At 44.8% G+C, this 26904-nt stretch overlaps 1 protein-coding gene and 1 long non-coding RNA gene across 3 annotated transcripts; one reads left to right on the top strand and one right to left on the bottom strand.

The window, feature by feature from the left end:
• Positions 1–7163: 7163 nt before the first annotated feature.
• LOC118691464 (uncharacterized) lies at positions 7164–21101 on the bottom strand. Of its 2 annotated transcripts, none has more exons than XR_004981003.2 (7): positions 20829–21101; positions 20129–20184; positions 19532–19658; positions 15821–15925; positions 14934–15098; positions 14601–14732; positions 7164–7374 (listed from the first exon to the last, which is right to left on the bottom strand). It is a non-coding gene; the product is annotated as an uncharacterized LOC118691464 (long non-coding RNA). The 2 variants fall into 2 exon arrangements; XR_008508586.1 differs by having other exon boundaries at positions 19516–19658.
• A 1877-nt stretch (positions 21102–22978) lies between these two features.
• IRX5 (iroquois homeobox 5) lies at positions 22979–26275 on the top strand. The gene is made up of 3 exons (XM_036390381.1): positions 22979–23233; positions 24424–24829; positions 25077–26275. The coding sequence occupies exons 1-3, from the start codon at positions 22985–22987 to the stop codon at positions 25841–25843; spliced, it is 1422 nt and encodes a 473-aa protein (XP_036246274.1). The 5' UTR covers positions 22979–22984; the 3' UTR covers positions 25844–26275.
• The last annotated feature ends 629 nt before the right edge of the window (positions 26276–26904 follow it).

The following is a 26904-nucleotide window of genomic DNA, read 5'->3' on the forward strand; positions in this document are numbered from 1 at the left end:
GTACACAAATGCCTTCAAGCTTTCCTCCTTCCCCTGCCATTCCAGGGGAAAAAGACCCAGCAAAACAGAAGAGAAATTAAGTCAAATGTGCTTTATTACTTATTAGTTGGTAACATAATACTTGTGACAAGCTGAACAGTTGTAGCAGGCGGCTGTGGAAGTCACTACAGTGTTTAGAACAAAAACAGGAATGAGAGACAGCTCTGAAAGGGAGATTTTAAGCACAGTTCAGCCATCCTGCCGTGCCCAAACCAAGCACTGTTATTCAGTTAATTTAGTGAATGAATCCCTCAGGGTCTCCAGCCATCTACCACTACAGCTCATTAGAGCCCAATATCCGACTTTTCATGTTGTATCACTGAAAGCACTTATGCTTAAGATGTAATTAAACTTAAAACAAACAAGGGCTGGTTCCCCCCCCCTCGGCTGCCCTGGGACGCGCCCCAGCCCTGCCCCACGGCCAAAGGCACCCATCTCTGCTGGGTTATTTGGGAAAACACCCCCTGCTTCCCACCCCACAGGCTGACATTTGCCCCAGCGTTCATCCTGTGAGCAATTAGAAATCTAAATACTGGGTGTAATGCCTGGCTGTTGGGATTTAGACTCTTACAAACGAGTAATGCAGTAAGACTTGCTGTCCAACGAGGTGTCTTATTGAAATATCCCAGGCTGGTTTGCTTGTCACAGCTGTCGTTTCAGCCATTTGCACTTACACTGTATTGCTTTCATTACAAAAATAGAAATTTGTGTCCTAAGTGCTGTTACATTACTAATGCTAAATATTTAATTCCCCGGGGTTCTAATTATGGTTGAGCACTGGCAACACTGATTCTACTTTTTAATAACAACTGTAAAAGCAGTTTGAGCATTTTTCAATTAATTAAATACATAGTGTACGAGTAACCTCTTGTCATTTTGCCCTCCAGGACCCGAGCTAATTTGCGTGGAATAAAATGTTTTGAAAATTAACTGATATACTGGTCTGATCATTGTTGTTCTATTAAATTATAGTCTGCCAAATGAGTGGTGGATAATAGTTACATACTGTACCGTTCCCTTATTTATGATGGCGTGGTGGTTTTTTGAAAAAAAACTTCTCCAGCACATTTCTGTAGAGCACACTGGAGAGGCCTAATTAGCAGGCAGGAGATGGTCTATGCACCACGGGCATCAGTAGACTTACAGTGCAGGGAGACTTCAGCAATGAAAAACAAAGCCTCTCTCCATTCTCCAGACCTCATTTTCACCTTCTTTCATAGCTGAAATTAAAAGTGTTAATTAAATGACTTTCTGCTGCATAAACTCCCATGGATTAGTTAGTAGTTTACACTTTAACACATGGGAATTGACTCACGGTATTAAAACCCACAAGTAGCTTAGAAATGTTTGTCTTCAACTTGCAGAACCCAATGTGAAAAGACTTGTCCATAAAATGAGTTTTTTGGACTACAAAGACACTTAAAAATATCTAGCCTGCTCATGCAAACAAGCAGGCATAAAACTAACTTCTCCTGCATACCTAACACAATGCTAAAATTATAAAGCGTATTTTCCATTTACACAGTCCTAGAAGTTTAGAACACTGACACACAACAGCACCTTCTGTATCCTGGTAAGGGAAACCTCTTGTCCAAGTCCCACACTGAAGATGGGGACTCAACCAGGAACAACTTCACAAAAAACCCTGAAATTTTGAAAATGTCTTTTCCACATGTTTATTCATAGCTGATGAAGAATGCTCTTTCAGCATGTATTTTAATAGTGTATTTTATTTTACAGTGTGCAACAACAGTAAGTTGAACATATTGCTTGAAAAATGCTTAAGGTCCAAACATTACAAAATATACAGGCAAAAGTCTGCTAGTTTTTGCCAAATAATCCAATAGTAATGACAACATCCTACTCTGAAATCATATGAAATACAGATGATAGATAAACAAGTCTATTTTTTCACAACTTGCAAAAGTATCACACGTGGAACATTGCACTCATCATACTGGTTAAAATGAAACCCAGCCTCAGTTTATGCTGAGTAAGATTCCTTGCTTGCTACCACAGCACTCACACAGTAAGAACAGCAATCCAAACTAAGCAGGGATGTGTTCCAGTTTAAAAAATAAATTAATTAAAAAGCCCCACAATATACTGCAGATTACTTTTCGTACCAAGAAAATTGAGATTCTTAGTCAGTATTGAAACACTTTTTGCCCCCCAAATAAATACTAAATAAAATATACAATCACTGTCAAATGAAAGTGCCCAGGTCAACCATTTGTTTGTAGGTGTACAAGTACATACATAAAACATACACATAGACAAAACACAGAGAACACGAGCAATGCATTGCAATAACAGCTCTCTTCTTAAAGACAGATTTATATAACAGCATAAAACTTGGAAGTTATCTTTACTACTATTAAAAGCTCCCCAGTATCTCTAGATGCCCTGCCTTCAATAAATCCTGGAAACATTCTGCTCACATACTGAGTTTTAAGGAATGTGCAGCATATGTCAGCTTCAATAAAATCAGTACAGTTCTTTAATTACTCCATTCACCCAGCAGCTACTTTAACAAAGTATTTCTCTGAACTTGTAAAAATGTAAAATACCCAAAAAACCAGTCATCTATGTACAATAACCACTCAGCATCTAACAATAATGGATATACTGAAGGACAAAACCGTGAGTTGTGCCAAGCCCATATTTCTCAGTGACTGACTGTAAAGCACTTTGAGTCAGCACTAAGCTTTTAAAACTCTAACCCTAATCAATTGTAAACAAAGAAATAAAGATCTTGTCACAATTGCAGTTGAGATGGCCACAATGCACAGAGTATCACCATACCATTTCAGAAAGCTCTAAGCATTCCCCCAAACAGAGTAACACCTTACCACGTCAGAAGGCTTAAAGCATCCACCCATACACCACTTCAGAAGGCTGCAAACTTCTGTCCTTCTTACTCTTTAGCCCAAACTTTTATACCCCTCATGTTGATGCACTGCACCTGTGTGCCCCTCCTGTTAATGCCCTGCCCCTGTGTGCCCCTCACTGTTAATGCCCTGCACCTGTGTGCCCCTCATTGTTCATGCCCTGCCCCTGTGTGCCCCTCCTGTTAATGCCCTGCCCCTGTGTGCCCCTCACTGTTCATGCCCTGCACCTGCGTGCCCCTCATGGTTCATGCCCTGCCCCTGTGTGCCCCTCATTGTTAATGCCCTGCCCCTGTGTGCCCCTCACTGTCCATGCCCTGCCCCTGAGTGCCCTCTGCTCCCTTTGGTGTTGCTCAGTGCCCCTGGGCACTCCATGGCTCATTGCTGTCAGTGCTGCTCACCTGCTGCTCACAGCTGCAGCTCATTGGGGATGAGGCTCAGCCCAGTCCCAGCCCAATTGTCACAAACTGGGCACCTACAAGATCTCACAATTATTTCTAAAATCTTAAACACTAGCACATAACTTAAAATACTTTTTCTGATTTGCACAGCATTCTTCCCAAGTAAAATATGGACTTCTGCATGAAAACAGGCTTGTATATACAAGCTGAAAAATAACAACACCTATTTAAACACATGAGCTAGTTATACCTGGCATTTTGGACTTTGGTGGTAATGTATTGATTGCCATAGAGCAGAACACATCCCTGCTGGCCAAAACCAAAGGTGCACAAGATTCAGAAATCTACACGGAGACAACCTCTCCCCTTCTCCAAACACTTCTGCCCAAAAGTCTTTGTGGTACAGGACAGCAAACACCATCTCCCCAGGCTGTAGGGCACTTGGAAAAGTACAACTTGCACTCATTTGGTGACAGCATGGCAACAAAAAGCCTATTAAACAGAAAAAGGCAGATAACTGGATACAATCAACTTGCAATCATTTTCTTGTAATGTGATAGTGAATGGATGCCAGCTAACTAATCTTAGTAGAGAGCAAACTTAATTTATCCACAGCAGGAAGTTGTCAGATTATTTTCAACCTAATAATTATTTCTAGCAGAAAGGCAATACTACACTTTGTAGAAGCAGACACTCTGCAGAAGACACTTGCCCTGAAAAAGATGTTCATGTGCTGTTATTAATGTGGATGGGGCAAGGATGGAGGAACCATAAGAAGCCACCTCAGCCAATGAAACACCCTTTAGTAGCAAGCAGTCAGGTGAAAGGGATCTTTGAAAAAGGCATTGCACTAGGAGATAGGAACATTCCCAATGCCCCTCCCAATCTTTTTTTGAAGGTAAGCTTAATTACCTTTGAGCAACTTTTCAGTGGAAGCTGCTATTCTATAAAGATATTTGCTACACTGGGACTTCTCACTCCCTTCCAAGCCAGAAGGATGTCTAAGGTGACCCAGTGTGACCCCAGGTGTTGCAAAAGCCACAGAAGCCAGTGAGGAATTCCTCTACCACCCCTGGTCATTTCTTCAAGCATATTCCTCTATAAAAATATTTCATCCTCATTCAAAAGATAGAAAATCTAATATTCCCTTTCTCATCATTTCTAATGATTCATTGGTCTTATTAAAAGTTTGCTCCTTGTCATAAACTGATTTTTATCTCTGTGTATTGTCAACACATATTGCTGTAAAAATGTTGTGTTATGTCTGGAGTATGCAAACAGTCATATAAAATCAAGTGCTCCATTACAGATGTAAAGATTATTGTCAGGAATGCACCTTTTATTCAATCAAGTTAGAACTGAAATTAAAGGAGTTAGAAAGTAACCATATAGTACCAGTTAAGAAGGTAAACTATGTTTTGTCCAACATATTTGTGGAGAATTTATATAGAAGTCATGTGTTTATAATAATAAACACACCATTATGATTGGGATTCCTGATAGATTCAGACCAAATTCAGCAATCACCAAAGAGCCAGGAAGTCTACTTGAAACCAACTTCGTATTTGGAATATTTATAAGAAGAAACTCTGCCTTCCCTGAAGTTTTACTTTGTTGGTTTTTTAGCACTAGATAAACAGTACGGCAGTTTAACTATAGTATTTGATGGTTTTAAGTGCTTGGATGCAAAATTTTACTGATCAGCTTAACATCCATGACAGTGCTCTATGTAAGATGTTATTTTGCAGTACTGGCTTACCTGTGTATTACCACTTAGGCAGGTAAATAGATTCCTAGGCAATCACAAGCATTTCCTTAAACATTTCAATCTCTTTAATAATCCATTTTAAGATAAAAAGAGTCATATGGATTATGGGCTGTCTCAGAGAGCTGGGGAGGTCATTTGCACTTAGCTCATGGTCAGGGGAGACGTGTGCCATCACTCCTGAACCCAGCACTGAGAGCTCAGCCACGGCTCAACCCTGGGCTGCTGGAACAGGGCACAGCTCTCACACCTGGAGCCACACCTGCCCCTTCCTCACACACCTGACACTTTATTTTCTTCCCTTCCATGTGTGCAGTATGGCCACTGCATATTCCTCACCCTTTACCTTAAGGACAAATAAAAGATAATGGACAGCTCACAACCTGAGTGAGCTGGAGGCTCAGTCCTTTCTGTGACTGTGTTCTTTTCACCTGGCAGTGCCCCAGGAGGAGACACAAGCAGTGCTGCTGCTCTCAGCTTTCTCTTGTTCTTTGTATGCCCAGGCTGGCTCTAGGAAGGCACCTACACTCCACAGCCTTTGCACAAGAAGGGTCAGTGTGGAAGGAGCTGTTCAGTGCACTGCTTTTACTCACTATGTCTCTGAGTACTAAAGATTATCCATACATTCTAATTTTGGCACAGGGAACAGCAAGAGCTTGGATGCCTCACCAGACTCCAGCATCTACTGATTCAACACTGTAGAGAAGCAACAGCAGCCACTCCTGCTGGAGCTGTTCTCCCTCCTCCACTCAAGGCAGCTGATGTGTCAAAAGCAGTTCTCCTGAGGCATGTGTTGGCTGAGGCAGCCTCTTTGATGAGTAAAGTAAAAAGTGTGCTCTCTAGATAATGCAAACACTTGTACCATTCCCACACCTTGACCAGATACATTTTCCTGAAATAGGTGCCTGGCATGTACACACACACACACACACCAGTTCTCTCCCCTCATACTAGCACACACAAGGACTAAGTCAAAGAGCACAGGTTTATTCTGCATTATCCAGGGTGTCCCTGGAATGTGAATATTATGTGTGACAGATCTGCACAGCTTTCTAACACGTCCAATTTTTACCACATCTGAGAGATGTAACTGCACCTGCTGAAAAGGCGACACAGCAGGGCCAGCCCTCAGCAACTCTTGTCAACACAGCACCCTTCCCAGACATGACGTCTGCACAGCTGGTCTGTGCATGCCCTGTCCTTTCATCAGACTGACCCAGGGCACTGATAACTAATATTTGATAACAGGATTCACTTTGGCTGAAGTCAGTCTGCGTGTGCTCAGGGAAACAGCTCCGTCTGCTTCCCTAGCAGGGAGAGAATGAGCAAGCAAGCGTGCACGAAGCCTCCTTCTTTAACCAGCACAGCTGCTGACAAAGGAGCCTGTATCTCTCGCCTTCTCTGAAGTTAATCCCAGCAGTTTAAAGCAGACTTGTGAAAAAGCATGAATCTGAAGTTACTCTGAAATGCTACTCCAAGGACACATTAGTTCCACTAGAGTCAAAGTATATGCCAGACGCAATAGGTCGAGTTCTAGTCGAAGAGATTGCACAGAAAGTAAGAGCTAATAATTCTTAATTTGGCATAACATGACATTCCCACCAGCTTCCCTCTCTCCTTCCAGTAATTGTATCTTGGCAGTATACATATTAAAAAGTCATTGCACAAAAGACACATGCTGTTGGGAAAAAAAACCCAAAAACCAAAACACCTTTCTTTGTGTTGTGTCATTCCAAAAAATGAAGACACTTTCACTGAAAGGGAAAATATGCTGATCAAAACAAAAAGGGGACAAAACCTCATTCATTCCTTATTTGTTTAAGAATTACTAAAAAGAAACATTTTTGTAGGAGGCTAGGGCAACAATAATTTAGACATTAATAAATTGAGCATTGTAACAATAACTGTTCAATTGAATAAAAGAATTCTGGCAAGAAACTTTTCACATGGCATTCAACAGATATTAAAATAAATGAACAAAGTATGCAAGTTAAATTACTTCAAAAATAATGACTTTCCAGCATTTTACCATAATGACAACATCCAATAAAAAGATACAATAGCACTGTGTAGCCTAAAAATTGTCAGTTTTATTTTACAAAGATGACTTCCAAAAGCATCTTGTCATGACAATTGAGTTTTGAGGAAAGACAACCTGATAAATAGAAGAAATTAACTGTCATTAAAGTCACTTAAACACTCCTCCTTCCTGTTATCCTTCTCATCTTGGCAGTAAATGATAAGAAGATTTTCAGGGAGGCTCAGTCATTGATGGCAGGACCTAGAAAAGAAACAATTTTGCATACAGTTATTCTCATTCCCAGGTTCCAGTTATTGCATTTCACTAACCTGCCCTCAATTGGCTTCCTTCTGCCCCTGGCATGGGCACAGTGGACCATGTACTTCATACAAATCACTGCTCCCTGTTACACCTTACCCCATGAAAATATCCAGGAGGCTGCAATCCTGTGGTGTTAATATCACATACAAAGGTAACAGTAACAAAGGTAACAAAGTCGCAGTAACAGAGCCCTGTTATCCACCAACTGTGAATTGCAAATACCAGCCAGTGCTTTAGCCAATAGGAACCAGACATTACTCATTATCATGCAGTTCATTGCTTATGGGACATGGTTGAACTTGAGCCTGTAACTTCTGGAAAATGCACCACTCATCCACAGGAACATACCAACAAAATAAATGAAGGACCAGATGCAACGGTTACAGGAGAATTAGTGAACAGGCAAACTACAACAGCACATTTCCTTCCCCTGTTCCCTCCCAAAAAACATTACCCAAGATTTTTTCTGACTAAGCAAGCAGCTTCAAGAGGAAAGGAGGGCATGGATTGGGCAAAGAAAAAAGCTCTGAGCCTTGCATATCCAGACTAAGTCCCGTGCAACCCAGGAGGTTGTGTGCATGGCAACCCCACTTCCAACATACAGAGTAATTAATTGTATTCCCACATTAAAGCTACCATGGCACACCTCCACCTTGGCAGATTTCTAGCTGGCTTTAATCCTTTCCACCCTCCACATGCCAGGTTCCTCACACCAACTGGCCCTCAGTGACAGCTGAGTTTTCAATGCCATACAGTACCTTGATGCAAATGGGTTTTGCCCTTTTTTCCACCTTTTGCTAGGCTACACTGCCACTTAGTCACTGCACTGACATAACAACTCCACCTTCTCTGCTGCAGTGCAGCTGTACATCCACTGATGTGACAATGGAAGTGAGGGCTTCATCCCTACAGGAACAGAGCTGCCTTTCAGTTTGCAACTTGCATCATTTTCATGCTGAGGACAGAGCATATGGTCCTTCGAAGGGACATCAAAATAAATATGACAGGTCAGTGCAATCATCATACTGAATGAATTCAAATGATGCCGTATCTAAAATGAAGTGTGTGCACATAATAAAGATTCAAATGACAAAAAAATTCTCCTACCCTTTATCCCTCTCTGAATTATTTATGAATTCTGCAACTCCAGCTGTTGCCACCAGCCCAAGGACACTACTTCATTTTGGGAATGACACTTCATATTAAAAGACAAGTTAACAAAAGAAAACAAAAAGAAGGAAAAAAAGGACACTGGGGGCCTTTAAAGACCACAGAAAAGCACAATACATCTCTTCCCACCTCTTACAAAGGAAAATAATCAACAATCAATTCTGTTCATGTTTCTCAACTTGTTTCCATAATTCCAGACAGAGATTTCAACACTCATGCATTAAGTCAGCCATGCCTTTTTAACCATTGCAGTTAAGCAAGACTCTCACAGCATCTTGGATCCCTCACATATTTTTATAGGGTTATCTCAGTCTTACAGTTCACCATAAGCCATATGCCAACACATCAAAGACTGATACTATCTGCACTACTGACACCTTTTAATACATAAAATGGTCATTCCAAAAGAATAAAATATTTGCATATACGGAATTGCTTTTGGGAAAGCAATAATTTGTCCACAAATTTAAACAAAAAGAAGCAACACCTTCAAAGTGAAGTTTAGGGCACAAAGAATTGGTTTCAAGTAATCATGACATTTAGATGAGCAAATTCTACACAGTGCTGTCTGCCTACTTGTAGACTGCTCTGATTTGGATTCCATCACACACTAGTTCTTAGATTTCAAATAAGTAATTTGGAAATGGGAAGGAGGCAGCATGGAGAAGGCTTAGCCAGTAAGCACAATTTCCATCACCTACATCAACATGCTCTCCTCTCTCACTTTAAACTAAACTTGTTTTAATTGGCTGGTCTGTAGAGCAGATAGATAACACAGAGGCTCAGTAAACAGGAAAAAAAAAAATAAATCTACCATTGGTTTGGTTGCTACTTTATTCACAATGGAATCAAGATCTGAATTGTTACACAAAACCACCCACTACGAGAACATACTGATGTATTGTGTTCACTGTGAAATTAACTGAGTCAAAATCTGCAAGTTGCTCAGTGCTGAGGGACATAGCCCCTAAACAGGAGCCCCTCATGAGTGACCAACAGCTTCATCTCTGCCACAAATGATATCATTCTGTTCTCTACCCATTATCTTAATTTCACAGTGTGAAATAAACTTTTACCTTTACCCAACTGAACAGCAATTGGGCTTATGTTCTGTTCCTGGGAGATCCCAAATGCCACAAGAACTTTTAACCACTTTCAACCAATTAATTACTTAGGATTTTTTCTTGTCTGAGGTTTTTATTTTCTCCTCCATAAAAATGGACTAACAATTGTCACAGTTCTAACACAGAAAGATGTATGAATAAACTGCAGAGCTTCCAAGGCACCATCATCAGACAGCTCCAGTATCACCCACAAATTAAAATAAAAAGCCAAAAATGCACCATTTGCCTTTAGTGCCAAGCACACGGTTCAGGCCTGAGCTGGAATGTCAGATATTCAATAAATAAACTCATCTTTGGGAAAGGCAGCAAAGCCAGAGTTGTTGCCTGTCTCACAAATGAAAAATGCCAATGGCTTGCAAGCAGAGATCTGCTGTTACTCAGTTTGGTACCATGAGCTCATGCAGCGTTATCCAGGAAAAGGAGATGTTGTTAAAACAAACATTTATTTGCCCTTCAGTCTACAGCAGAGCTGGCACCCAGCCCTGAACAGTCTCCCTCTTCCTCGCTACTGTGGGAAAGCTACTGAACAAGAATCCTCCCCTTCCATCTCCTGCTGTTGGCCAAAGAAACAAAAAGGCACAGAAACAAAGAACAGGCAGAGAACCTGAGGTGTGTAAAATGTCACTGAGCAGGAAGTTAAGGTTCTACACTGGAACATTTGTAGATCTCTTGTAACATTTACAAGAGCCCCAAATTCTCCTCTTGTCACAGCTATATATTTCAGTTTATTAATAATGATTAATATTCTACAGTATTTTGGAAATATGCACAAATCCTCTCAAAACTACAATTATTTAGTTGTAACCCACTCAAACGTACATCATACTTTTTTTTTGAAAAGTAGCAAATTAAAAACAGGAACATATCTCACATTCCAGGGTTGCCATTTAACTCTCAATGCCACAGGTTCTCAAGTGCCTCCTGAAATAGTTTCTAGCTGTGCTAAAGGAATGACATTTGGAAAAAAATCACCTGTGTGCTGATAGGAAAACATCCTTCTGAAGATTTTCACAAGCTAGTTGGATGAATTGAAGTTAGTCCTCAGAAAATAAGAAAAGTCGTCTTCATGCCCAAACATGCTCACTAAATGCTTCTGGCTATGACATTATTTCATAATTGACACATTACACACAAACAGCCCAAGAAAATATCTTTTTGTCTATGTCTGGATTACACGGCTATTTATACCCAGTGCTTCTGCAGAGCCTTCCCCATGTTGCACGATGCTCTTGAATACAAATGACCAATTGATCCTTTCACATGATAGGGTGGGGGTTTTTTTAGTGTTCAATACTTCTAATGTTTAAAAAAATTGTACCTCAACATGATCTTTAATCCTTACCCTGAACAATTTGAGTACATTCGTATTAATCTATTAGATGCTCTTCCACACCACACCTATGGTACTGCATAAATTACTGTAATTTAAATGAATTACTGCTTGAGAATTCTCATGTGGTAAGAAACATGCAGTATTATATGTTATGGAAAGAAAAATGTGCATTATGGTAACTAAGTTTTATACCACAGTATATCTAGGTGCTCATAAACCAGCCATTCTAAACTGTTGAAGGCCAAGAATATTAGACTGATCACACAGAACACACATCAGTATGTCAAGAAGTCAATAATAGGAAATTAAATCTACAGTTTCTTTAGATATATTCCAATGCCCATATTGAGATTCCACATTAAAAATGCCATTAGGCTAGCTGAAGAATATTACTGCAAAAGATATTTACACCTATAGTAGTTCTATCTCTGCCCTGGATAACTTGCATTTTCCTGTGTTTAATCTAGTGAAACATATTGAAGAATAAACAACTTGGAGAAAGAAAAAATAAACAGGAAAAAACCCCAAAATTCTTTTGTTACATTACTCCACATATTACCAATGTTTAAGGATGACTTGTTTAAGACTGCACATTTCAACTACCTAACACTAAAGAATGAAAAGCTTCTTGCTACAAGCTAAAAAGAAAGTCTTTACTATGCTCCTTGAAGAGCTCATTTTCACATTACTCAGGCTTCATTATGCTGAATCAATATTCGTTTAGTCACTGGGTTATTGACATATTTTAAAATAAAAGTATACCCTTCAGCTACTGCACTCATTACGGGTAATTTGTCTTGTCAGGGAGCAGGGAATATTATCCCAGTCTTTCAGGGGCTGACAGCCCATGGAAATACCTCCCCTTGGTTACAACTGTAAATAATTTTAAGGTAAAATATTGAAAAATCAATGACTGTTTCCTGCAATCTGTCACAAACAAATCAATCATAATCTGCACAGCCAGAGAGTATGATTTGAAGGAGATGAGAGCAGATGTAATTCTTGGCTGGAATCTCTCATTTCAAAATCACCTCACATAATGGTGTCATCATTTAAACACTTAGCAGTCACTGCAACTGCCACTCATAACATCTAGTTGGACAAAACCACAAGGAAGAGGAGGAGAAATGCCACTGCTGTTATGTAAACAAACACTTTATTTCAATGGTTGCAACATTAGCGAATTTCACAGATATAACAACAAGGCTTGCCCCTCCACAAACATCCAAGGTGCTTTTCCTTCTCAGTGGAAGACTGCCTATAAATGAGCCTCTCAAAATGCAAACCATTTTAAATTTTAAAACCAAACTATGCTTCATAAAAGGTGAGAAATAATATCTGGTACTAATACTACCTCTAAAAATATTTTATTCACTTCAAATTGCTCAGAACAGAATTATGCATCAAATTCTTAAGAGATTAAGAAAGGAGAATTATCTGAGGTACCTTTGTCTTTTTAAGAGCAATAAGGATTTCAATGCTTCTTTGTCCTCTACATATTACATTTCACATCTAATTTTCATTAAGCACACACTCACTCAACTTTAGGGTAGGAACCACTGCAAAGTATATGCGAAAGAAAGTCATAACCTACATAAATTAATTGCTAATATATTTTCAACTTGCATTCAAAGATTAAATGTTGTATATGGAATTACATCTGTATAAAGGATCAATTTATACATAAAGAATTAACTACTAAACTCAGAATGCTATAAACGACCTTTGTAAATGTGAATAAATTGTGTAAAACTAATCTATTTTTACAGAGAAATACTAATGCTTAGACTAAAATTATTTCCTCATTTGTCCCCCCACCTCACTACATTTTCACCCCAATACTACAGTGTTTAAAAGAATTCTCTGCAGATAAAACAGGATAAAACTGTTGTACAACTGCAAAATGCCTAAGCCTGCATTTTTTGCACAAACAAAATTTACAAATGCTCATGGAGTGTTTCCCTCTGGAGTCTATAATTTGAGCTCTTAATCTTTAATGTGCAGAGCCCGTTATCACATACTCATTTTAATCACATTAACCTTAGCAACTCCTAATTCTGAATATTTATCTTACAACTGTGAGACTAAGAAAAAAATGCAACCAAAAAGATGAAATTATTTCCTCTTTTCTTGAAAAAAATCCCTTAATACTGTTTTAAAAAATCAAAGAATAGGGCATATTGTACATCTAAGTAAACCTCTCCAAGGTTTGCCTTCCTTTAAAGCAGGCTTTAAGTCTCTTTATCTTCTACTTGGAAAACATACATCTCTAACTCTATTGATATACATCAAAACCACTATTGTTTGTAGCAGCTGGACAGATTCCCTTTCTCAGCAAAATAAATTATTAAAAAAAAAAAAAAAAAAAGAAACTGAAGTCTTAAAGAAGCAGTTAGTGCCTTAGAGGCTAACTAAGTGTAAATATCAGCCATGAAGAAAATCAGCTTATTGTGGGGAAAGGCCCCTCCACAGTGAAAGGAAGCGGGAGGAGGCAGTGGGTGAGCAATTGCTAAAAACCAAAGGAGCTCCTAGAAATGAGTTGCAGTTCCCCACTTTTTCCCTGGATGAGATCTATAATGAAGCTATCCAATGGACAGAGCCCAGGCTCCTCAGCCCCCTCACATGTTCTCCTGGCCCAGGGGCAGTGACAGAGGGAAGCCCTGCTCCCCAGACTAAGCCATTGTGCGAGGGGGAAGCGCGGCACGCACAGAACGCGCCGGCAGCTTCCGCCTGTGCCATTCCCCTGAGCCAGCTTCTCATTTCTTGTGACAATCACCTAATTAGGTGGGTCAAGAATTGCAGAAGATAGAAGAGATTCATTCTTCCTTACATGCCAGCTTTCCTATTTGTAAAAAGGAAGGCAATGGCTCTTCCACTCCATTGTAAGGCACCTAATAAATGTTAATAATAATTAAGTCAGTCACATCTCCCAGACAACACTGTCAGATCTTTTTTTGCAGTATTTCAGAACTATTTGGCTCAGGAGGGAGCTCCCACAAGCTCCAGACAGAAAAGGACTCACAGATTCCATCCTTCAATGCAAGAGGTCACAGAGGGCTGTGCCACAGCAGACATTTCACAAGCCCTGAGGAGCAAGAGCAGCACATGCTGCTGCACTACAGATGTTAATAGGTCAGCACTGTGAGTGCAATTTCCTGCTGGACAAAGCATTAAGATGCTCTAACAGCTAGCAGGACTGTGAAGTCTTTCTGGTTAAGAAGTTGAACTAGATTCAATTTCTTGAATGAAAAGATGGTTTGGGTTTTTTGTTTTTGTTTTTTTAATATCTCAATCAAGAAACAAAAGCACTACTGGTTATGCAAAGAGCTGAAAAAAGAAAGACACTGGATTTGAAGAACCTACGAGCATTTCCTCTAGTACCCACCTTCTCCATTTACTGCTCTCACTCATAATGTTAATTTAAGTCACTGGCATATGTTCATTTATTTAATGCAGCTCCACATGATCACTAAACAATATAGCAATGCCATATTACATCATGCAACATTACTGACATGACACTATTAGCAATACTATACCTAATGAAGTTTATAAAGTCTTCGTGTTTGGGCATTACAGAAAGATGAAGAATCCTGCTTTGAAACAGCTCCTGCCTTCCAATTCTGTCCTTCCCTTCTTCAGCATTGCTAAGACCATCTCACTGAGCTCATCTGGAGAGAACAAAACCAGAAAACAACATACTTATTACATGCACTGTGCAATTTTCTCAACAGAAATGGAATAAAGTTGATCTATCTGGAAACATTAATTCTGCATTTTGTAAGTGACTAAACCCAGCAACACAAAGGGAAGTGCCTCAGCTCTAATGCTTTGCTTAATGAATCATATCATACTCATAGCAGATTACTTACCATTAACTCTGAACAGGACTTAATATGGTTAAAAATACTGCAAGCCCAGGTGTATTCTGGCTTTGTACTAGGCCTCTTCCCATATTCAGGCAGGTACAGGATAGGATGGACTACTGGGTTCATTTTCCCCACTGTGCATCTCACTGCTTCTCTCTTGGGTGCAATCTGGAAAGGCAAAAAAAAAGGGATGTATGGAGAATGGGGCCTGGAACAAAAATACAGTATTTGTCACTAATTTAGACAGCATGTTTCTCTGACAAACAAGGATTATAGACTGAGCAATGCAAGGGTTTCTTCACTCATTGATCCTGTATGTTTGTTAAATCCCACAAACACTATGTTAGTGCCACATCCCACTGGATGGTGTTCAATCCTGCATGTTCCAAGAGGTGCACCACAAACAGGTGCCTATGGAAGTCCAAGATCTTAGGAACAGGGCAGTTTAATGGCATTTTGCTAATGAAACAGTGATAGAATTAATCACTTGCTCAAAAGCACAGGAGTCTAACAATTATATGAGCATGGACACCAATTTACATCTGAACATTTCTGAGACAAGCAGAGTTCCTGTTAGGTAAACTGAGGCCAAGGTTACATGAACAAATCTAGGTCATAGGATGTGCCAGAAATGCAAGGAGAAAACAAACCCAGGTCTAGCCCTTTGCGTGCTATTAAGTTTTCCAATCCCTTCTCAGCCAGCCTAAAAGTCTCTCCACCCTACTGCAGCCTCCTCCCAAAGAATGGATGACCTGGATGACCTCAGCTTAAGTTTTACTTAGGGACAGAGCAGCACAGTGTATATTACAGGGAATATCAGCTGAACTTTAACTGATGCAAGAAATTAAATACTGAAATAAACTTAAGAAAAAGCATAAAGGAAAAAAAACCTTTAAAATTACTTCTGAAACTTAGGCTCAACAGAGCTGTCCTCTTCCCAAGAGACATTCAGGAAACATAATGCCCACAGGAGCTGGGAGACAGCAAGGTCCTTCCTAGATAAAAGCCAGAAAGTCAGCACAAACAAAGCAATTCTCACACTGCCAATATCATAAAGAAGTCATAGGCACCTTTTTATAATGACAGAGTATTCTTAATAAAAGCTTCAAGCAGGTTTTACAGCTGCATATTATCCAATGAAACCAGTAATAAACAGCACTGTAGAATTATTTAGTGCAACTCCAATACGCCGAGAGTCTCAACCTGGGTTTTATTTATCACACAGGCTAAAATGTTTGTTCTTGGCTTTACAGTAGCAGCCAAGCCTGTAGCTATCTTTTATCCCAGCACACTGCCATCTGGATATTGATACTTTGCTATGGGATATGAAAGAAGAGCATAGTTACCTAATACAGCTTAATTGAAAACACAGGACCTACATATTACACCATGCATTATTTTACACAAAATTAAATCTGAAGGGCATGAAAATTTCTGTAGATGTCAGCAGAGAATATTTCAGAGGTAAATGCTGTGTTTGTCATCTGCGCTAGAAATGCTAAAAAATACTGTGAAAAATATGTGCTTACAAGAAGACAAAGCTTGTTTTTGCTCTGTTGGGAAAAAAGAAATTGCTCAGAAAGGTGCATCTCCTTCAGGAAGAGCAGGAGAGTAATCAGTCACATGTTTATTAGTACATTAAACTCTGTTATGGTGATCCATATTCACCTTGAATGGTCCAACTGGTTTGTTTTTCTCCTGAAGCAATGATTTAATAATAAAAAAAGAAAAAAAATATGCTGGTTCTACCAATACATTCACTTTAATCTGCAAAAAAACAGCTTTAAGAATCATCTACATCTGCACCACTCACATTAAGGAATACAGACTAAAAAGCTCTAATAAAATCCCAGAAATTAGGAACTGTTAAAAAGAATTCCTTGGGTGTAAGGCCAGAAAGGCTACCTGGCTTTATGCTTCTCCTCAGAGAGGTACTGCTGAGCTCTTGCAAACACCAGTCATAAGGACTGCAAATATATGGAAGTAAAGTAGATAAAGCACAAAATCTTTGGAACACAACACTGCTATTAAGACACTCATCTCTAACACCCACACTGAAGGCCAGATTCCAGCTGCAGGAGCTCCCACCACGCTGCAGAACCTGCAGGCAAAAGGGAATTTGCCACCATGAGGGAAGCTATGGGCTCATGTAGATCCCATAAAGCAGCACAGGGAGCCACAGCCATCCTTCCCACTGAGCTGCTCCTCATTTGCTGTAAGAGCCAACTAACAGTAGATGTGGCTTGCTTTAAGTGAAAAACTTGCTCTAGACATGAAAGAAAGCAGTTTTTCATTTTTCACTCAGAGTCTATTTTCTGCATATGTCCATGGAACTGTAAGTAAAATAAACCCTAAAGACATTCTTAACTTAGTCCATACTATGCCAACAAATTCAAGCAAATAATGCCATTTAAGTTAATTACAGGAAACTTCAAGGAAACTGAAATGCAGTTTCAGGTTCTCCCATGATACTGTCAAGATCTTTGGAGTTACATGCTCAGTACAATAACTAGGTGCTTGAAAGACTTGTCAGCTGCACTTTTCTATTTTATTCCACACACTAAAAAGGCTGCTGAAGCAATTTAAAAAAAAAAAAAAACAAGACTGGAACTGATAATCAGGCTTCTTTTAGCAGACAAGAAGTGATCTAAAATAGAAAGGTTTGGAGAGAAAAGCAAAACTACCTAATACCCAAATGCTAGGCACAGAAGAGTAATTCTAGGTGTTCACGAGTTTACACCTCACTCTCAGACCACAAACACAGAGAGTGTGAACAACGAGAATCTTGGGCAGAGGAAGTGCAGGAAGAAGAAACAACAGAGCAGCTGAGGGTGTCTTGCTCAGAGAGCTCCTCCTTTATCCAGGCTGAGAGCCACAAAACACCAGCACTTCCACGGCACCTGGAAGTCCCAGCACTGCACCTGAGGGAAGCAGCAGCAGTGTCTGCAGGAAAGGGCCCCTAAGTTTTTTAGCCAATATTTTACACGCATTTTTTTAGCTCTTGCCCAGTTAATAATGTTTTGATTTAAGACAGAAAGACACAGGCCCCTCCCTCCCCTTTGCACACTAATTAGTTTTACTTCTATGGTAGTGCAAAGATGAGAAAGAAAATTTTCTCTTCATGCCTAATTAAAAGAATGAATATTCACGTGTATTTATTTTTCTCTTATGAGTTGTTAATACTTTAAAATATACTGTATGAAACATCTCTTATCAGATGTTTCCAGCAGCAATTTCCCCGACCATCTGAGTCTCACAGATTTTTTTTTAATAGGACAGCTTTAACTGGAACAGGGTCTCTTGTAGAGAGAGAGTCTCTTGTAGAGAGAATTACTATTTAATTCTTTTTGCTTTAAGAGGATTCCCTTTAGCATCACGTACATAATTGTTGGGTAATATTGTCCCAAATTGAACTGGAGAAACAAATTCAGTGTCTAAGGTCAGGTATTCTGATAAAGAAATATCAAAAAGGTTCTGAGAAAACAGCCTCCTTCTCATCTACCCCTGTAAAAAAAAAAAAGAAAAAAAAAAAAAAGTTGAAATGATCTCCTAATGCATCTCCCTTCATAATTCATGCCGAAAGATGACATTTTCTCAGGATCTTAATTAAGATAATGATGAACACCTGTGTCGGCATTCTTTGGCAAGACAGCATTATCCATCATAATCTTTTAAGTACTCTCAAAAAAACCCAACAAAATCGTATGACGGAACCAATCTGTTGCCTCTCCTTGCACTAAGTTTTACATCTCAGACACACAGAAGAACGATTAGATCTCTAAGGACTGCAATAAAAACAGGGTCGTTAGATTTTAAAGTTTCAACAGAAAGTAGCTATTAAATTAATTAAATTAAGGTGTATCATATCCAAGATAGCCAAGTTTAACTGCATTCACTATAAGCCACCTGGAACGAAACCACTTACAGTTAGAGCCTACCAAGAGCTCTACTTTTAAACTATAGTTTGCTGTTACTTCTAGGATCATTCTGCCTCTTTCCATTTGTTTCTCCCAGAAACAAAATATTCTCAGCTGATCCCTACTGTACATTCATGCCCTGATTTATTAAGCCATTTTATGCTGTACCCCATTTGCACAATCTAAATGAAACCATGCAAAAGAAACCAGTGTAGAAAAAACAAATATGCAAATCCAAGTTTTGCTATATTTTGGGTCACCTTTTGTGCAGTCATCTCAGATCCAAGCTCCTCTCATCCCAAAAACCCTACTGGAGTCCAACTACTAAACTAACCAATGACCCTTTTAACTGCTTTGCTGGACCAACCGAACAAACTGAAGGCTATAAAAATAGGGATTTTAATTATTTATTTATAGAAGCTGAATCTAAATTCACATGCCTAAATTTAAATAATGTCAACAGGGCACAGCCAGACTGTAAATCTTTCCCACTATTAAATAAGATTTTAAGGGCAAGCATTTTTTCTATTGCATTAACAATTTATCTTCAAAAAAATTATGAGAAAAATATAAACAGTCCAGAATTTTAATATCAATCTGCACTGTTATAGTTTCATTGGCAGCTGCAAAATACACAAAAACTCCTAATACCAAGAACTCATCCATACCTTCAAATGCACGTACCTCCAGCAAAATGCAGAGAAGCAGGAAATGTATCCTCAAGCCCCATGTTTGTTAACACCACTGATGAACAACATAAGAGTCTTGAAACAAACTTCTTATTTCCCTTCCATCAAGTGGTTGAAAAGTCCTGCAAAGCAGATTAGTCTTAGGCTTTCACATTTTAATATGCTGCTATCACAGGAAAAAGTTGCTGTGACTAGTCATTCAGTAAAGCTATCAATGTGCAAATAAAGCAGAAAATAGAGACATCCTTAAGAAATGAGTCTCAAATTTGATATAAAGTGAAGGTGACAACCACAGCAATAGAACTATAAACTAAATGTTTCAATATCTTGAATAATTATCTACAGTTCTTTTAAAACTGCAAAGAATATAATAGTGGCATAATGTAGTGAGAATGTCAGTTTGATAGGCACTTACAATCCTGACGGCATAAGAGTCCTATCACTACCGTTTATTAATCAGCTCTGGTATTATGTTTGCAAGGCATGAAAGTATGCATGAACTCACCACAGTTTCCAAAATGTATGCCTACAGAAGAAAGATTAGTGGAACATCAGAAATAAAGAGGGTAATTTTACATGACGTTAACCTTACCTCCTCTTCAAAAAAGTCAGATGCCATGGGAAGATGGTTAAAACTTCTGCTTCTTCCTACAAAGAAAGGACCACGGAAAAGCAGTTAGTTATTCTACTCAAATTTAAAATGAATGTTAAATGTATAAAACTTGACCAGATGATATCTCACTCCCCGAACAAGGGGGATTGTCAGAGGATTATGACAGAAGAGCTTTCGAGTGGAGAAAGAAATGGAGTGCTCCAGAGCGATCGCTATAATGAAGCCGGGGACAAATACCGGTGACACCGTGCAGTCGAAAACTGATGAAAGTGCACACCTGTGTGGATTGAGCATGTAAGGGAGCGTGCGAGCCGGGGATGGACCCGTCCCGTTTACCGAGGCAGAACCACATGGAGTTTAAAGAGACGAAATTCCGCACACCGCACATTAAAAAATTAAATTAAAAAGCCAAAAAAAACCAAAAACAAACAAACAAAAAAAAAAACCAAAACGGAGGGGAGGGAAACGCAAGAGCATAGAGGCAGGAACGGCCAGACCGAGCGCGACTCGGCAGCAGCCGAGGAGGAGCCGAGCCCGGTGCGGCCCCGCCAGTCCCGCCCGGCGCTGCCGGGACCAGCGCGGGGCCGGGGCCGAACCGCGCCGCCCGTCAGGGGGCGCCCCGCGGCGGGGCAGCGCCGGCACCGAGCGCCAGAGCGGCCCCCGGGCCCCGCTCCCTCACCTCGGGCCGGGCCGGACTCAGCGCAGCCGGGCTGCTCCGGGCCGGACCGGACTCAGCGCAGCCGGGCTGCTCCGGACCGGGCCGAGCCGGGCTCAGCGCAGCCGCGCTGCCCCAGGCCGAGCCGGGCCAGGCCAGGCTCAGCGCAGCCGGGCAGCTCCGGGCCGGGGGCGGCAGCCACGGCCCGCAGCGCCTCCGCGCGCTGTCCTGTCAGCACCGCCTCCGGACTCCGCCGCAACCGCGCCCGTGCTGCCGCCGCCCCTCCACACCCCGCGCTGAGGGACAGCTCCGCGGGCCCGTGGAAGAAGCGGAGCGCCCGCCGCCGGCGGGGGAGCAGCCAGTCATGCGCCGGGACGGCCGGGGGCGGGCCTGGCGGGGCCGCGGCCTGATGGGTACTGTAGTGCAGGGTAGGGTACGGGGGTGACGCTGCTGTACGGAGGGCAGCGCCCGCCCCGCCGGCCTCGGTCCTGCCGCGTCCCCCCCGAAGGCAGCGCGGACAGCGCGCCCTTCCCGCCCAGCCCCGGCCCTGCAGCGCGGCCGCTTGGCGAGTCCCAGCCTGCGCCCGGCTGGGGGCTGTGGATGCTGCCGCCGGGACGGAGACCCGGAGAAGGAGGGAGGGAGGGACGGAGAAAGCGGGGCGGCGTCGGTGTCGCCTCCACGGCGACACGGGGAGCTCCTGCCCCGGCCTGCCCGTTTTAAAACACAGCCCTGCTCCTCGCGTCTCCGCGTTCGTCCCGCGGGGGAGCGCGGCGAGAGCATTAGGGTCGGGAAATGCAAAAGTTACAAAATAAAATAAATTCTGAAAATATAAGTCTTATGCTATCTTCCCCCTTCCCTCAACCGAGAAAGGCACGGCGGATCCTTATGGCCAGGGGTCCGCGGCCGCCGGAGCAGCTCCTTTCCTCAACCGCAAGGGAAAAAATATGCGAGGAGGGAATAAATCGGGATATGTTTCTATTGAGAAATATATCTGGTGGAATCACAGGAGATTACATCTTCTGATCGGCAGGGATTTATCCCGGTTCATATGGTTTTAATCTGCTTTCGCCTCGACCCTTCATGGAGCCGAGGGCGGGGGGACGATACCCGGTGTGTTCTTAGATCCGCGGGCAAACCCTCGCTCTAAGCGGTGTCTGCGGACCCATCTCAGTCCCCTCCGCTCCCCTCCGGATCGCCCTTCTCCTGCGGCCGGCGCTGGGAGTCTAAATCCGAGCCCTCCGCGCGGCTGATCCCCGCTCCTGGCCGGACCCCGCCGCCGCTCCGCCCGCACAGCCGCCGCAACAGGTCCGGTGGCGGGGTGGCCCCTGCCCGCGGGAGTGACCGGCCGAGCAGCCCAGGGACAGGGCTGGCTGCGGCTCTTCCCCAACGAAAACCTCCTTTTTTGTTAAAAAAATCAAAACTAACAGCACCAGCAGTCCGCCGTATATCCCACCTCCAATGATTTAGCGGAGGGAGGGGCAGGGGCAGAGAGCACGAGGAGGGGTGGCTGTGAAGAGGGGGAGCCGGGCGGCTAATAAATCTTATTAAAGATCTATTTTTTTTTCATATACTGATTGGCTTGCATTCCGGCGCAACGCGGCTCCGCACGGTATTTAGCACATGCAGAAAGTTGGAGCTGATCTTAAATGGCTCGGAGGTGACTGCAATCCAGGAGCCGGCGCACTTGAGCCTCTGAGCGCTGGGGAGGGCCAGGGAAGCGCGGAGCCCTCCCGCTGGTTGGGCCCGGCCGCGGCAGCCCAGCGGGGTCCTGCCAGTCCTTCCACTGACAACACCCCGCGAAGGAGGAGCCTCGCCGGGCCGTGCTGAAGGCGTCAGGAGCTGCAATTTCCAACTTAGCATCTTGGCAGGACCCTTCGGAAAGCGAGAGCGAGGAGGAAGGGGGAAAAAAAAATCCCCCCAGTGCAAGGGGGAGAGAGAGAGAAAGAGAGGAGGGGGGGAGGGAAAGAGGGGAAAGCAAGGGGGGGAGAAAAAGGAGGAAGCGGTGCCCGGCTGCAGGCGAAAGCGGAGCAGCAGCCCCGGCGCAGAGCAAGGTGCCGCCTCTGCCCAGCTGGCGAGGGCGGAGAGGCGCCCGCGAAGCCCCGGCCGCAGCCGCCCCAGCCCGGCAGCGCGGCGGCTCCCTCCCGGCGCTTGGGCTCCCGGGTATATGTGCGCGCCTGGCCATGTCGTATCCTCAGGGTTACTTGTACCAGCCGTCAGCGTCCTTGGCTCTCTATTCCTGCCCGGCGTACAGCACCAGCGTGATCTCCGGACCCAGGACCGATGAACTTGGGAGATCTTCTTCGGGCTCCGCTTTTTCCCCTTATGCCGGATCTACCGCCTTTACCGCCCCTTCTCCGGGTTACAACTCCCACCTCCAGTACGGCACCGACCCGGCCGCCGCCGCCGCCGCCGCCTTCACTTCCTACGTGGTAAGAGCAGCCGCGGGCAGCCGACACCGCGCCGGGCACGACGGCATCCCGTGGGCGCCTGTCCCCCCCTCCCGGGCCTGCTTTTTGTTCCCATTTTATTTTTGAGATCTCGGGGACAAAAGGGAGCGCGGCTCCCCGCCTCGCCGCCCAACTTTCCCGCATCGCCGCCGTGCCCTGCCTCACACTGTTGCTGGCGGCAGCGGCGGGCAGGGCCGGGCGGGGGGGAGCCGCCGGCACGGCCCGGGTGAGCAGGACCATGGCAGGCAGGGACTGGTTTCATTCCCTAAAAAAATAAAAAATCAAATGTATAAAAAACACCGACAATAGTTCTGCAACAATTAGCTTGTTGTGATTGAAAAGGGAATGAATTCAGGACGGGTCGGCGATGGGAGAAATCCGGGTGATAAATCCAGGCAACTTTCCCCTGCCCGGCGATAATTAGGCTTGAATATTGCAGAGCTCTAATCCCATGGCCGCGAGCTGCTCCGCGGGGCTGCGCGGGGAAGGGAAGGGGAAGGGAAGGGGAAGGCAGGCACTGCGCCGCCGTGCGCGCCCGCGGGGCACCGCGGGGCCAGTCCGAGTGTGGGACATCCACACCGCAGAGCTGCGGTCACAGCCAACGCCCCTCAGTTCCCCCCAAAAATCGGCGACTTTGGCTCAGCTTCTCCTCTATGTTTAGGGCAGAGTTTCTTTCCTTTTTCTGTGTCATTTTCTTTTCTTTAGCATTTTATTTTTGCCCTTCTCCCTCCTTTTTTGTTTCTCTTTTATCTTCTTTTCTTCTCTCTTTTCTTCTTCCTTTTATTTTTCCCCCTTCCGTCCCTGGGCAGGGAGGAGCGGCCCAGCCCGCCCGGCCGCCTGAGCCCGGCAGGTTGTCTGCCGCGATCGCAGCGCGGGGGGGAAGGCTCCGGTCCCCCTGCCGCTGTCCGCCCCCACACCGCGCTGCCCACTTGCTTTTCCTCTCCTGCATTTGGGGGAGAACCGCTGGATTGCTGCAAGCAGCCGGCGGTCTCCTGGGCCCTTCCTCCCGGGAAAGAACCGGGGGACAAGCCGGGCAGGGCCCGGCGCTGGGGGAGAGGCGGCGGGGCGCGGGCAGGGGCTGCGGGCAGGCCCTGGTGTTGCCTTTGCCCTGTCATTGCCGCCCCGCGGCCGCTGACCTCGCCCCGCCGGGCCGCTGTCCCCTCTCTCCCCAGGGCTCGCCCTACGACCACACGCCGGGCATGGCCGGTTCCCTGGGGTACCACCCGTACGCGGCGCCGCTCGGCTCCTACCCCTACGGGGACCCCGCGTACCGCAAGAACGCGACGCGGGACGCCACGGCCACCCTCAAGGCCTGGCTCAACGAGCACCGGAAAAATCCCTACCCCACCAAGGGCGAGAAGATCATGCTGGCCATCATCACCAAAATGACCCTCACCCAGGTCTCCACCTGGTTCGCCAACGCGCGGCGGCGGCTCAAGAAGGAGAACAAAATGACCTGGACCCCACGAAACCGGAGCGAGGACGAGGAGGAAGAGGAGAACATCGACCTGGAGAAAAACGACGAGGACGAGCCCCAGAAACTGGAGGAGAAAGGGGACCCCGGCACTCCGGACACAGGTAGGACAGCGGGCCCGGCCGGGTCACCGCGGCCGCGCCCTCGGGGCTGCCCCGGCCCGGTGCGGCGGTGGCGGGGCGGCCTGTTCCCCCGAGCATGCAGCCGGGGCGGGGGGAGCCGGCGGGCAGCGGAGCGGGCCTGGCCACGGCGGGGACCGAAGGGTGGGCGGCGAAGTGGGTGGGCGGGTTTGGGGGCGCAGGGCGAGACCGAGAGCTGCCCCCCCACCCCTGTCCTTTCTCCCCCTACCAGGAGCGGCGGATCCCAAGGCAGCGCCGGGCTGCGAGCGCCTCCAGGAGTCCCCCGGCCCCCGGGAGGCCGAGAGCGGCCTCAGCGACTCGGATTGCAAGGAGCTAGCGGAGGAGCGGCTCGACGGGCCGCCCGTGCCCCACAAGGCGCCCGGCGCTTCCCCGCTGGGACCGTGTCCGGCGGGCCGCGGGCCGCCGCCGGCGGGCGGCGAGGAGCCCCCGCCGTACCGCCCGCCCTCCGCCGCCGCCGGGCCGCCGCACGCCGCCGACCTGCACCCGCTGCTGCCCGCCGCCACCGGCGCCTCTGTCATCCACTCGCCGCAGCAGGCGGCCCTCGCCAAGCCCAAGCTCTGGTCGCTGGCCGAGATCGCCACCTCGGCGGACAAGGCGAAGGAGGCCGGCGGCGAGGCGGCGCCCCCCGGCCCCGCCGTGCTGGGCGGCAGCGGCCCGTCCCGCTCGCCGCCGCGGCCGCGCTCGCCCGCCGCGCAGTGCCCCTTCCCCAACGGGGCGGTCCTGCCCCGGCCGCTCTACTACACGGCGCCCTTCTACCCCGGCTACACGAACTACGGCTCCTTCGGGGCCCTGCACGGGCACCCCGCCGGCGGCCCCGCCGCCGCCGCCCCCGGCGCCCACTTCAATGGATTAAATCAGACTGTCCTCAGCAGAGCCGAGAGCCTGGCTAAAGACACTAAAATGATCAGGAGCCAGTCCCAAGTAGACCTTTGCAAAGACTCACCTTACGAACTGAAGAAAGGTATGTCCAACATTTAATATCGGCTTCTCCTCCCTAACCCCTCCTGGGACTGTGGTTTTGTTCCTTTTTTTTTTCCCCTTTTTTAATTTATTTGAGAGAAATAATAAATTGCTTTGGCAGTTATTTTTCCAGTACCAAAAGAAAAACAAAACAAACAGAAAAAGACCAGCTCCCCCCTCCCTCCCAGCCCCTCTTCAAAAGTTTATAGAGTCTATTTGAAATGGCTGGTGGAAACCGCCCAGAAATGTCTTAAGCAAGTGAAAAGCAAACGAGTGACACGCTCTCTCACACACACACAAAGAAGAAAGATTTGTATTAAATCTTATTCTGTATATTTAATGTAGCTTTTTTGTATTTAAATTGATAATACAGTATCTTTGAAGTAAATTATGAAATCAAGACAACTGTACAGGCATTAATGTTGTTTTCGTAATATAAATATATACATTTCTGTGTCTTTTTCCGAATTGTTTCATAGTTTTAAAATATATATATACAAGTTTAATTTAATTTTTTATGCCTATTGTTTTTTTTTCCTTGGGTGTGAGTTAAACTATAATGCAAAAACGAGACAAAAAAAGGAAATAGGTTATACGTATTAGATTTAAAAAAACCCAAACCTGCAGCCGCCTTTGTAAAATGCAAATATTTAATTAAAAGAGATTTTTAACAGAATCAAAACCACTCTCTTTTTGCAACGGGCAGATACGTGCATAGCTGCGGAAAAATAAAAGCATGTCTTAAAAGAGACGCGGGGCTCCATTTAGGACCTCAGAGTAGTACCTGAAGCCTTTTTGGAAGTGGCAGGAAATTTTTAGAGGTCAGGGGGCTGCGGAGGCGAGAGCCGCCCGCGGGGCCGGGAGAGGCGAGCGGCAGCGGGACGGGGCCGGGTGCGGGAGGGACGCTATTCCCAGAGGTGAAGCCTTAAATCAGGCCACGCACAAAAGCACTTGTTAGAAACACCAAATCGAAGCGCAGTCCCATCTTTTAACCTAATTACTTCCAATCAGTGTCGTGTTTTATGCAAAGCAATCAGCTGGTGAACTTTGCTAATGAGTTCGATTTTCTGCCAGATTTA

This window comes from Molothrus ater, chromosome 12 (assembly GCF_012460135.2).
Source record: "Molothrus ater isolate BHLD 08-10-18 breed brown headed cowbird chromosome 12, BPBGC_Mater_1.1, whole genome shotgun sequence".
NCBI classification, from domain to species: Eukaryota; Metazoa; Chordata; class Aves; order Passeriformes; family Icteridae; genus Molothrus; species Molothrus ater.

What these genes read in the sequence shown, in the direction of transcription:
- IRX5 (XM_036390381.1), top strand. Translation starts at nt 22,985, where the DNA reads ATGTCGTATCCTCAGGGTTACTTGTACCAGCCGTCAGCGTCCTTGGCT. An exon ending in CCGCCTTCACTTCCTACGTG is followed by an intron (nt 23,234 to 24,423) that starts GTAAGAGCAGCC and finishes CTCTCTCCCCAG; the next exon opens with GGCTCGCCCTACGACCACAC. An exon ending in CCCCGGCACTCCGGACACAG is followed by an intron (nt 24,830 to 25,076) that starts GTAGGACAGCGG and finishes TCCCCCTACCAG; the next exon opens with GAGCGGCGGATCCCAAGGCA.